We start from the raw sequence: 13,220 nt of genomic DNA on the forward strand, positions 1-13,220 counted from the left end.
GAATTTCAGATTTTAGTTTGCTCTTTGAATTTAACATGCCTTAAATAGCGCTGACTGCTTTTCATGTTTATCTACTCCAAACAACCCCTTGTGTCAACCCTTTGTGTTTTGTGTCAGGGGTCACCCTGTTTAAATATCGATTATTATTATTATTATTATTATTATTATTATTATTATTATTATTATTATTATTGTGTTTACTATGCCTCAATGAGAATAGGGAAGTTAAAAATTTCAATAATGAACAAAAAAAAGATCTTGCTGTTCAGTGGCAGTTTCAGCATGGTGTCCCTTCCTGCAGAGTACGAGTTCTCTGTTTGTACATGTAATTGGAACCATCACTCAGTGCACATTTAATTTAAGGGAGGTCTTCTTTTCACTGCAGGTTTCCAGTGTTCGCTTTACATGTGAATGGGACCATCACTGAGTCCCTATTGAGGGGTATCCTTACACCATGGGGTCAGGAATGTGTTTCTTTTTGTTTTTATTTTTGTCGATCCTTCAACCACTTCTCCACCTTCTGGACTTGTGTCGCCATCCAATGTATGTTGGTCTGAATTTTTTCCAGAATTTTCTTGTCAGATAATTGAACCAAGGACATTGTGTGATGTGTTTTGATGAAATCCTTGACCTGCAAATTATTGTAAAAAAAAGCCGATCTCAACAAGCTTTTGCAACTGCGTCATAAGGGCACAACAAAACGATTTTTCTGTTCTGGTAACAAATTGTCCAAAACTTGTACTAAAAAGTGTCATTGAAGCCCAGTAGAAATTCTGACTACAGTCACACGACACCTCGAGGAAAAAGGTATTCTATAATTATTTATGTAAGTTGTTTAAACAAAAAAGAATCATACAAAAGTTGGCGAACAGTAAGACTGACCAACCTAGAATGACGTAAATCTACCGCTAAAACCCAGCCCCTAAGCATCCCGTGATGCCCAACGAACCTCTCCCTTCATCGTCAGAAATTACATGTTCCGTGACCAGACTTCGACTTCATTCAAACTAGAATCCGAGCCATGGCTTAAAGTTTTTTTTTAAATCCAGGCTCAGATCCAGTCTTGAAATAATCAGTTGAATAAGGAACAACACGATACTGATTTACCGAAAAGGTTCCGTGTACAGATATCTTTACCTCCTTCAAGTGCTCTGGCGTGTTGAGATTTTCTGTCGTTTTCTCTAGGAGAAACACAACTGCCTTTGACTCTTTACCAAACCTGGGATATAGAGAGAAAAAGACAACAAACAATAACGCAGAGTGATGTAAGCTATTTATGCTGAGGAATATTGCTAGGATCTAGTCAAAATCCTGACTTCGCCTTTTGAGCGCTTTCCCCTGACTTTTAAAACCTGATCACCTCGTACCCATGGCCTTTCCTCCGTCCCCAGGAAAGGGAAAAGGCCATGGGAGCGAGGTTGAAAACCTGATCTGCTGTTACCAATCAGAATGAAGATATTACGTTCTTGGCCAATCAGATGCAAAGCAGCCAATTACGCATTAGCTCAAGCGACGTTTCCCGCGCTCTCAAGGACATTCATGGTATTTCTTACCTTTCAACTATCTTTTTGAAGTTCTTGCTAACAAATTTCCAAGCCAGCTGGCTTCCCTCAGGATTGCTAGCCACGGTAGCAATGATTTGAATCATATCCTGAGAACGAACCTCACTGCTGTCCAATGTGTCCGTTAGCAACCTTTGGTGCGAGAGAAAAGCGATGCATGAAAATTTCTAAATTGCTGTTGAAAGTTGCGATGCAACTTAACTCCGTAGGCACTTGAATACCGGAGGAATGGAATGCACTCACTTAACTTATTGATGTGTGTAAATTATAAGAAAAAAATTCAAATTCATCTTGAGACTTCATTAAAATAGTTCAGTCTCGGGTATTTTGAATTATTTTGACCACGTACAAAATTACCTTTAAACCTGAAAATAATAGTTTACTAAGATAGAAAAACGCTAAAGAGATGATAATAATCCATAAAGTAATTCGGATGGTTCGGGATGAGAAAGATTGACACAGATCACAAACGACAAACTTGTAAAATTTAGGCTGAACAACCGTGACAAACCCTTTGATATATGGAAATCGGTTACAGCACAGAAATGACGTAGCCACTTTACAAGCTTTTTACTTCCGGGTATGAAATATTAAAGAACAAGAGTTCGTACCTTTGTAGCACGTCTTTATTTCTCGTAGTACAGAGAGCGGAAATGATTTTTTCTCTCTCCGCGGCATTTTTGCAGTCCTTGTACTTTCTCCACAAAAATTCCCATTCAGTGTGTCCTCCGTACTTAATGGCGGTGAAGTAAACAATCTTTCGAAGGTGTGGCACAATCGGATTGCTCCTGAAAGTACAGAGTGGTTTGAATATAAAGTAGACAATTTAGAAAAGCTTTCATTTGTTTTGATTACACAATTTACGCGTGGTTCTGGTTTAGCAGAACTTTCTTACGCCCCGTCCACACTGCGTCGGAGAAATTTGAAAACGCAACAGTCATCGGTCATTTTGGAGTTGTGTTTGAGGTAAACTCGGGCAGGAAAATCACTTTATTAACTTGATGTCATCGTATTCAAAAAGCTCCGTTGTCAAAATGTTTTCCGTGTACACTAAAACGCAAAGCCGGCGTTTTTAAATTCCTCCGGTTTAAAGATCGTTTTCCAAAAGCTCCGTTTCGTGATGGATTAGAGACAGTAGGCCTAACCGGAGAAATAAAGCTGCGTTTTGAAATTTCTCCGGCGTACTGTGGACGGGATCTTAAAACCCTTCGTCTAGACTCGCTCTTAACGAGAGATGCGAAGGACTTTGTGAAAGTCAACCTTTTCACGCGAGATTTATAGGATGCGTTTCTTTGAGAAAGATCTGGACCATGGTGCATCAGAGGAACCAATGAATTCGGCCTAGTCGATAATGAATTCACCGGTTCCTTCGATCCACCATGATCCGAGTGACCGTGAAGACATAAATATCAGCTGTATTCAAAAACATACCAGCCTGGTAATCACATCTCGCTCTAATCTGGCATAAAATAAATCGGTGAGCAGTTGCGAAAACCTCTTGCAAAATTTGTTACATTACTTATACTGATGTGGCTGGTTCAAGACGGTTTTCCCGCCACTGGTTGGCAATGCACGCGCGGTCTCACGTGATTAGATAACTGCGACGTTCTGATTGGTTTTTGGTAAATGTCATAAATTTGTTTGGAAACTCTTTGAAACTCATTATTACCCAGCTTCCTTTTCTTTTTCGCCCTTTGGTAACTCTGATACGTTAAAGAAGGTAAGTTCATTTATTTTCATGCCTTTGTTACATGAATAGTAAATTTATATTTTCGTTCAAAGATTCTTTCAAACTGATTTTGGACACAAATTTCCTTTACGTCGGCGAAAAAATTGGCGTAAAACGGTGAAACTTAAAGGACAAGACGTGTCAGTAAAATAATGATAACTCGCATTCACCAGAGGTAGTTCAAATTTTTTGATGCATAGCTCTTATCACCATATTTCATTTCTATTCTTACCCATTGGTACTCATCCAGTCATCAAACAGTTTTTGTAACTTGCTTACGGTTTCTGCGTGACCCTTCAAACTTAGCGTAGAAAGAGTTAGCTCTCGGAGAAACCTAAAACAACAAATAAAGGTTTATTCTTCAGTATCATGGGTTACAAAACCGGTAAAACGATAGAAAAGATTTCAGCTGATTTTCAACAACACAGTAATCCCCAGTCGTCAAATTAGTTCAATACAGTGGAAGCCCCCTTTACGGCCACCCCGTTAGTACAGTCACCTCGTCATTACGGCCACTTTACTCTGGCTCGAACAAAAGCTCAGTCAGTCATTTTCTTGTTTAAAGAACCACTTTAATACGGTGACCCCGTTAATACGGCCAGCCCTGATTTTTGTGGCCCGTTGGTGACCGGATTAACGAGTTCCACATTGTATTTGTTTTGCACCTGTTCTAAGGACAAAGCGGTCGGATAAGAAAAATCTTCAGATTTTAAAGGTGTGTATGAACAGTAATATAGTTAGAATTTCCTCTATTTACTTAGCTTAGGTTAGTCAAACTGAAATGATCGAAACAGTATTGGCTACAACTCGTTTATGACAGTTATCGTTTGAGTCAGTACAATGTCTTTGAGTTCTAAGTGTTAGCAAGTGAATCAAATCACCATTAAAAATAATGTTTTTTGATGATGGTTTGGTCCACATGATATACAAAGAGCCTGGAAGGTAGCAGGGCACCTGGCCCAAAGCACATGACAGATGCCCATAGCCCGGTGAAGTGTGAGCAACTGTATCGTGTGTCACAGCGTATTTACAAACGGGTTTAAATTTATATTGAATTTTTCGTAAATAAACAATGGAAGGTCTATGCTGCATTTTAGTCTTCATACTAAAGCTTAATAAGAATTTGTTGTAAAAAATAGAATAATTCTGTTATCACGAACGAGGGACGAAGAAAAAATCTGAGTCCCTGATGGAGGTCAAACCCATGATCCTCCGCACACCGCATCGGTTGGATGTTCTTGTTCATGCTCAATATTGAAGAATTTGTTGCTCGAGTGTAGTCTCGTTCCCAGAGCTCTTGTGGGTGAAGCTTCGCCCAAAAGAAATCTGGGAACGAGATAAGCATGCGTGTAAAGTTTCAAACACTGAACAATCACTGAACGTTGATGGTGTACCAGGTTTATTTCTTACTTATCAGTCAGTTCTCCAGTGTCTTCCCATCCTAGTATTTGTTCCATTGGCTTCATCTTCTCCACGATGAATTGCTTGTTAAGATAAAGAGGTTGAACAGCGCAAGTCAGCACTATCACCGAGCCCTACTCATTTGCACTAGTTTTTTTAATCATACGTACACATTTTTAAAAACTTTAATTGAACATTTATCGATATTTCGTGGTTGAATCTCATATCCAATGAGAACGTCACAGAAACAATTGGTAACTATATTATTAAGGGTATTCCTAGGAGGGGGAGGGGGGTACACAGATAAGTTGTTCAATCATTTTCAGACGACAAGCAGTCCTTGGGCAGCAGCCTCGTTTATTTTTACATCACAACCTAGGATCCCAGAAGTAAAATGCTCCCGTTGCATAATGGGACATGGTTAAATCAGGGTACACGCTGCAGGCCAACAACCCCGAGTAACAAGCTCAAATGATCATGTGTTAAGACGGAAAAGATTGTGAAGATAACTTAGCCAAAGCTGGGACGGCTAAATGTAGTCCAATAGTTTTTCAAAGACACGCTTAGTGCAAGATTGAATTATTGTCGATCCCAGATCTCTCCCCATTTGTGCGGTGTTCTTGCGGTCTCCATCTAAAGCTACCAGTAATTTTATTACCTGATAAAGCTCGTAGGAAGATCTTGAGCTCAGCATGGTGCCGATGTAAGCCATGGAGCGAAGAGCGACCGTCCATGGAACATATTCCCGCTCGTGTTTTATGTACTCCGTCATGTCCAGTGCAGTCTTGTAGTCCAGGACACCCGCCCTGAAAAGAAATTGTGCGTAGATTTAAAGTTGGGCTGAAACGCTTTTCAATTAAACCATTTCGTTTATCACCCACTCAATCTTTTTCGCGTCTTGGGCCCATAAGGCTGCATGGTTTGTAATTAATTTGATTGATAATAGCTAATACACCAGTTGAAATTGGCCCTTCACTACGTCGTGGGTCGTTTGGAAGTTGTTTTTTCTGTCGCTTTTCAGAGTTTTAAAATAAGTCGACGAGAGTGGAAGAAATTTCAAACTGCCACTATCATAACTTGAAAATTCTCAGATTTTCCTGTCGTCGGAGCTGTCGTTCAACAGTTACAATGATGTGAACACTCGCGCATTCTCAATTAGCTCGTTTGACTGGGTTATTACCTTGCCATGCTCAATGCATCGTCAATTAATCCACTTCTATCTGATGGACTCAGCACCTTTAGAGACAAAAAATAGAGAAATCATTTTTTCCAACTTGCTCTTTATGAGGTTTTATCATTGACTTGACTGATTTTAACTGATTTTAGCTCTTCGATCTTCCTTCTGAAATTTCCTTTTAACAATAATTTCTCACTTATACCGAGCCGGATCGACCATTGGTGTTTACTACGCTTGAAAGAAAAGGTAAACACAAACGTTCTCTTTGTTCTGACCTTTGAAGTCAGCGGCTTACCGTGGGATTATGAAGTAATTGCTGACTCAGTCGTTTCCAGTTCTCTTCTTCATAGTTGACTCGATAGAAACCAGTTTGTCCAACATTGGCCTTAAACCAGCCAGAGAGATTGCCGGGAAGCTGAAATGTAACTAGAGATTAAAAGTACCCGCAGTTATGGTCACTGACCTACAAGACACGGTTGGTCAGGATATGTCGTTGTGGTATGCGAATCTAAAAGGAAATTTCCGAGTTGGCTTTGCCGAGTCTCCATGCGAAACCATTATTTAAAAATATGTTCCGCCTAAAGGTTCATTTTCATGTAAATCAAACCCATTGTCAATGAGGACTCGTTTTGAAAAAGAGGCACAAGCTAACGTGGAGATGGCCCATTATAGGCGTAAACGTTGGAGAAGCAAGGGTTTTCGTGTGATCTAATCGACCAGCTGCAATTGAATAACTTCTTTTGAGGAAAAAGGCTTAGTTGGTTTGTTAAGGTCTATACCTGAAGACTTGTTCATCCACACAGTTTTGATACTACTAAGTGAGGTTTCAGTAATGTAAGTCAGCGGAACATACCATCCATGTCTGGAATAAGGAAGAAAATAGAAAAAAATAGACCTGTTACAAAGATTTAAATGCAAAAAAAAAAAAAAGAAAAAAAAATGCACTTCCTTTATTAAATCAACCTAAAGATAAATAAAGTTGAAATGTTCTGTTAGGGAAGTAGTGGTCATTATAATCCATCAAATATTTTCGCTCGCGCTCAATTTGTCTAGACGCGTCACGCGACCTTATAATACCCAGCAAACTGGGGAGTTTGCTAGTGATATTCCCTCAATTTTCAAAACGGCGTGTGTTGCGAAAAATATTTGAAGAATAATAAACACAATAGCCTCCATTTGGGGTGAAAATATGCTCGGATATTTAACATTAGACATTACCTGGTCCCCAAAGGTCGCAGTTTTCCTCGAGTTTCGCTCTGGGAAAACTGTTCACTTCTCTCTGAACAGATAACGTCCGCGAACAAATATCCGAGCATATATTTCCGCGCCAAAGAGAGGCTATTCTTATATTTTTTTGCGCCAAACGGAGGCTATTGTTATGTATTACAAGTGAAACATTATCATGTTTAAATAGCAGTCTGCCAAAATATCACGTTAAAGCCCGCTAATGTTGTTGATAACATAAGAGGCACTCAAACAGCTATCAAGTGAACCTTTAGCTTTGATTTTACATCACAGTGCTTGCCGCTTTCCGTTTTTACTTCCTTTCTTTTACAGAACAATCTTTAGTCTTTTTAAACACAGTATTCGGTTTGATTATTCATGATTATCATGACTTAACTTTAGATTGGGCACATACCAAGGGATAGGAAGATTTCGTTCCATGAGCCTGTTCACAATTAGAAAGGCATTACATGAAACAGAGATCATCGAGCGAGTAATTTTAGCAATTAACTTACCCCTTTGCATTCCCATCTTTTAAGTGTGTCGAGGTAAAATCTCTAAAGAATCTTTTCTGACTTGCCCTGTAGGACAAACTGCCATCTTTCCTCTGAATTTTATCACTTGAAATTGATATAATAGGAAATCCTTTCTGTGTGACCCACGAGTCCATGATTTTTGTAACGTCCACAAAATTTCCTGATGCCTGTCAATCAATCCCAAAACATGCAAAAAAGCTGTTAAGTTAACCGTTTGAACTCGGATTTCAAAGCTCGCTTAAGTAAATTCAGGATCAGCGTGAATTAAGATTTCAGTTTTGTAACTTTGTAGTCTTGTTTTCTTACTTTTGACTTTCAGTTTTAAATTCATCTTTCATGATATGACTTCAAAACATTAACAATGTCTGTCTTTTCAGTCCGTCTTTTCAGTCAATCAGTCTGTCAGTCTGTCTGTCTGTCTGTCAAAGTAGATATTGGAGGGCCTGGGTGGGATTGAAGTTATAACTGAGAATTGGTCAAATTTAAATTGCAAGCTTTGAAATGATGCGTTTTTTAACTGAAAGTTTAGATCTGCACACTTAACTATGCTAACAGCAGAGAAATTAACTTATAGCTGAGATTCAAGAACCCTCATTCAACCCACATATACGCCGTTACCATTGCTAAATGCTTACCTTACTCATTGTTTCCCAAAGATCCGAGGCCTTGGCATTTGAAAATCGATGTTTCTTCAAGTAAATCTGAGTCACAAAGAAAATAGGAGTCAGGCTACAAGCCTAAACGCTAGTTTGCCTACAAAATTTTTAATCTGCTAATTAATACCTGAATTCCTTTTCTAAATGTCTCAACTCCAAGGAAATTTTGCATCATTCTTATAACTGCAGAACTCTGTGGACACAAAGACAATTTTTTATCATTTTGTAATAAAAGGAAAAAAATGGTGCTTTTCCTGACGAAATCGAACTTTCCTTCGCAAACATTGGCATCGTAATTGAGAGCCACAAGTTAACCTGTGTACATATTTGCCATTGGAAATTCAAGATTTAGTCTGCCAAATATTGAATATTCAAAATTTGGAAATTCAAGATCTGACCTGCAAAATATTGATTATTTAACATTTGGAAATTCAAAGTTTGGTCTGCCAAATATTGAATATTGAATATAGATTTGAAGTGATAGCTGAGAATTGGTCAAATTTAAATTGCCAGCTTTGAAATTATGCGTTTTTTAACTGAAAGTTGAGATCTGCACACTTAACTTTGCTAATAGCTGAGAAATTAACTGAAATTGTATCTATAAAGTTATAGATAAACATATATACCAAGCCTAGAACTGTGACAGCCCTCAATAGTGTTATGAAGAATTTACCTTGTGATATGTTATCGTATCCACTATCTCGTTGATTTCTGCTGGATTGCAAACCTTAACCGACACTGGATGTGTGTGAACTGAACTGTCTACGTCCAGCGCTTCTCTCATAGTGTCCAATATAAATTGATCCGCCTGTGAGAAAAAGAAGAAAATTTTTCATTTTAGATGCCCAGACTGTGACCTTTAAAAAATACTACTTACGAGATAGGACACGGACTACGAGCAGTCCCTCTTTTGCTTACTCTATCGAGCGCGACCCCCAGGATTTCGCGCGGCCATTTGTTTTATCGTGGTTTTCTTCCGCGTCACGCACGACCGACAAAGTAAAGAGGGACTACTCGTAGTCTAAATAGGACAAGGCCATCAAATTTTAATTTCTCACCCTTTTCCATTTAGGGTTGTAGTTATCGGTGGCTAGGTATTCCATGTACACTGCAAATCCTTCATTCAGCCACAGATCGTTCCACCATTTCATTGTTACTAAGTTACCAAACCACTGCAAAAAAAAAAAAAAAACGAGGAAACCCTTAAATTATTATTATTATTTTAAAAAAACGCTAAGGCTCCACAAACAACTGGAATTAGATGTTAATTGTATGTTTCTTACTGCTTCCTGCGATCACGTCCATCCGTTAATAGTGACGTAGCGCCTTAGGAAGAAATCTTTGGTTGTGAAGCTTAACACCACGCAGTGTCAAAGGTCTCACAGGGCCGATTACATTACTTCCAGAAAACAATTCGGACAATTTTTATTTCGGACAAAAAAGTGTCTGAAAAGAAAATCGTCCGAAATTTTAAGCGTCCGAAACATTTACAGTACAGTATAAAACATTGAAGTAGCTTCAAAGCTTTAGTTTCCTTTATACTGGGCTTTATGGAGCCGACTCTAGTTGAGACCCTGCTAAACATATGCAAAGGCTTGATAGAACTTGTGTTATTTTCTCGTTAGTGTATTCGTAAGACCTTGCGGCTGCAGTAAAACCATCAATTTCACAGATTTTGCATCAGTCTAATTCGTGTTTTGTAGGCGTAGATTTACTTAAGTTACATTTCACCAAAGTGTCCGAAATTGTTGTCCGAAACGACAGAAAAAGTATCCGAAAATTAAACATCCAAAATATTTGTAAGTAATGTACGCGACAAATATTACTGGGGCTCATGGATGGTAGAACGCTCGATGAGATTGCATTTACGTCGACCTTAACCTTACTTGGTGGGCAAGCTCGTGATCTACAATCATCGTCACCAGTTTCTTGTCAGCTACGCTTCCGGTGCTCGAGTCAAAGAGTACAGCAGACTCACGAAACGTCACTAGTCCCCAGTTTTCCATTGCGCCGCCCATGTCAGGAATTGCGATGAGATCTGGAAAACAGAATGCTCTTAGGTTTCAATTGCAAATTTTGGTCGGTTACTTCATGGAGAGTAGTGACAGCAAAATCAAACATCAAAGAAGGTTTGCATATCAAAAAAGGAGGAAGACACTTCATCGCCGAGGCAGCGCAACAGTTTACGCAGATGTATTCCTCCATAGATAGATTGAATGTTTCTGATGACTACAAATCAAGTGGTCGATGCAGTTAACACAATGCTCCCTCCGAATGGGATGTCTGTCTATCGCAGACGATCCTGACCTATCATCTTTGCCTCCAAAAGGTTTCCGGTAGAGAGGCAACATGAGTCTTAATTAAACAAAAAGCAGAAAAACATCCAGATCTTTGAGCGCAGGGTCTGGTGTACTGCCATCAGACCAAAGTGATCATTTCTTTCTACATCATTATGGGATTATTTTGTATTTTTTTTAACCTTGATGATGATTGTCAAAGCTGAGAAATGCTACTAAGTCCTACCTACCGAGTTTAGGCAGTGGATACGAGACCTTGAAAAAATCCTCATAATATTCCAGAGTGCGCTTGGCCACATTCAGAGCTAAGTCCACGCTGTCGATTGCGTCAGGTTTGGACCACACCCTTATCTAGGACATAAATAAAAGATGTACATAAGGCTACTAGCAATAGGTGATTCACTTAGCTTAAGATTCTTCCCGTTCTAAAATCTCTTTTTGTTAGCAACATGATAGTGTTAAATGTACCAGTCTTTGCTTTTAAAGTGGCAGGGGACTGTATGTAGTTCGCATGTATGATTATTTCGCATGTTTCATCACCTTAAAATAGCATAAGTTAAGTTGTGATAAGTTAAAATGGCATTACTTAAGTTGTGATAGTTAAGTTGTGTATGGAAAACGTGACTAAACTTTCAACAAGCCCACCTTCTTGTTGCTCTTTGTATTGGTCTCTTTGTACTCAAAGTCACATACAATAAACGCCACAAGATATGTTGGCATGGGAACACTTGGAGAGAAGCGACTTTCCAAAAGACCGTCATTCCTTCTGTCACGTGACTCCAGCGGCATGTTGGACAGCACTTTGTGATTGACGTCATGTACTACTGTAATGTGGAAAACCGCCTTGAACGAGGGCTCGTCAAAACATGGAAAGGCAGAACGCGCGTTTGTGGCTTCAAATTGAGTTGTAGCAAGGTATCTGAAAATACAGGAACAAGTTAATTATTCTTGATGTTTACAATCTACAACAATTGAGATTATGTCGATAGTGGATGGCTGGATTGCGCTATCTAATAAATGAACCGCGAGCTTACGTTTTTTAAGGAGCAAATAAAACCTAGTTATTGCTCGGCGTAGTCGGGTTAAGTATCCCTTGTAAAGCAAGGGACTAAGTTTAGCATCTTCAGACTGATTAATATTTTGTTGTTTGAAAGTTATGGATATTCGAAAGACACAATCGTAAAAAGAGCGCGAACTTTGACAAATCATGTCTAGTTGTTAACAATGGCTTAACCAATGACACGCATGGAGTCGCATTAAACTGTAACCCTAGTTACCCATGGTCAGTTTCTAAAGCGAGAGAATCCTCAAGTTTGCAGTCCAGTTGTTTAAACTTATCAGAACTATCCACCTTCTTTTCAGGTCGCAGTAAGAATAGTCCAATTAAAAATCAAAGATGGTTACTGGATTAACTTGCTAACTCTAACCTGGCTTGTCCTGTCTTTGTCTTGTAGCTGCTTCTGTAAAATCCCTCCATGTTTTTAGATAACGTTCCATTAAATTCCATATAAAGTGCATATCTTTCCTTTTCTCTGAGCTCTTCATTCACAGCAATCAAATGTTGTTGGTTTTTCTTGTATTGCACTGTTCGCGCGATTTTCAAACGTTTTTGTCTTGAATCCGTGAGCTTTACATTTGCAACACGAAGGTCACGCACATGAAATATTACGTTCCTCGTGGGTTGGTAGCACCGTAATTCGATTATAACCCTGCCATAAAACTTAAAGGTCGTTAAATTTGGGTGAATGTAAATGTCGTAAGACAATGGACGAACATGATTTGGAATACGAATATTTTGATACGGGAATGCCATTTTCTTGTCGAGTCTCGACTGTCTTTTTGAATGTCCTCGACTTCGTTTCAATTTAAAAACCAGATCTTCGCTGTAGCCACTGATAAACGTGGAAACGGTGGAAACGGCGATGATTATGGCGATGCTAAACGCGAACGCGAGAGGACAGAGTCGGGAGACCGCCATGAAAAGAGAGCAGTCCAATATCCTGTTGATAAATTTGTTTTGAAGTTTATCAACCGTGCGTCGAGCTTGAGCAACAGGTGCTTCAGTTAATTAACAGGTCATGTCTCAGCAGACTGAGAGAAAAAACTAGGTCTCAAATGTTTCAAGGAGCCTAATGTGATAATCAGGACCATAGCCAGAATAAAAATCATGGCTGAGACAAAGTCCATGGTTTAATTCTCTTCATAGATATTTAGAAAACCAACAAAAACGAAAAAAAAAAAAAATGACAGAGGCAAGTCCCTTGGTTTACCTTATGCTAGCTGCGGTCCTGGTTTCATACGTAATTCTTGAACTAATTTTCTGGTTGATACTTAATTTAGGTATGCATGAATCTAAGTGGCCATTTGTAAAATTTTTCCCATTGATCTCGAAACAGAGTAAAGAAATTGTTGAATTTTGTCGCGTTTCTTACACTCTCCCGCGTAAAGTGGCAACTTTATTAAAAAGATTAAAAAGGGTTTGATTCTCAAAATGAAACTAAAGCGGGTTTATTCTTTGAAAGCAAGTTTTGAAAATGTTATTTGTTATTCTTTGAAAATGTTATTTCATATTTTTTTATAGAAATTGGTAACTCGAGTCGACGTGCTTGAAAAAGTGAGAAATATTGACACGAAATTT

At 38.8% G+C, this 13,220-nt stretch overlaps 1 protein-coding gene across 1 annotated transcript; it reads right to left on the bottom strand.

The window, feature by feature from the left end:
- Positions 1-197: 197 nt before the first annotated feature.
- On the bottom strand, positions 198-13,096 carry LOC145463445 (endoplasmic reticulum aminopeptidase 1-like). Its single transcript, XM_081447199.1, has 19 exons — positions 12,010-13,096; positions 11,228-11,501; positions 10,813-10,933; positions 10,172-10,323; positions 9,344-9,457; positions 8,959-9,093; positions 8,413-8,478; positions 8,265-8,330; positions 7,609-7,796; positions 6,649-6,731; positions 6,165-6,295; positions 5,873-5,928; positions 5,351-5,498; positions 4,702-4,775; positions 3,524-3,625; positions 2,174-2,350; positions 1,554-1,694; positions 1,138-1,219; positions 198-631 (listed from the first exon to the last, which is right to left on the bottom strand). The coding sequence occupies exons 1-19, from the start codon at positions 12,558-12,560 to the stop codon at positions 485-487; spliced, it is 2,808 nt and encodes a 935-aa protein (XP_081303325.1). The 5' UTR covers positions 12,561-13,096; the 3' UTR covers positions 198-484.
- Positions 13,097-13,220: the final 124 nt, after the last annotated feature.

Source organism: Orbicella franksi, chromosome 12, assembly GCF_964199315.1.
Source record: "Orbicella franksi chromosome 12, jaOrbFran1.1, whole genome shotgun sequence".
NCBI classification, from domain to species: domain Eukaryota; kingdom Metazoa; phylum Cnidaria; class Anthozoa; order Scleractinia; family Merulinidae; genus Orbicella; species Orbicella franksi.

Excerpts from the sequence above, each read along its gene's own strand:
- LOC145463445 (XM_081447199.1), bottom strand. The coding sequence starts at position 12,560 with ATGGCGGTCTCCCGACTCTGTCCTCTCGCGTTCGCGTTTAGCATCGCC. Across the intron at positions 9,094-9,343 it reads ACAACCCTAAATGGAAAAGG|GCGGATCAATTTATATTGGA; the intron begins GTGAGAAATTAA and ends TTTTTCTCACAG. Across the intron at positions 5,499-5,872 it reads GATGCATTGAGCATGGCAAG|GGCGGGTGTCCTGGACTACA; the intron begins GTAATAACCCAG and ends ATTTCTTTTCAG.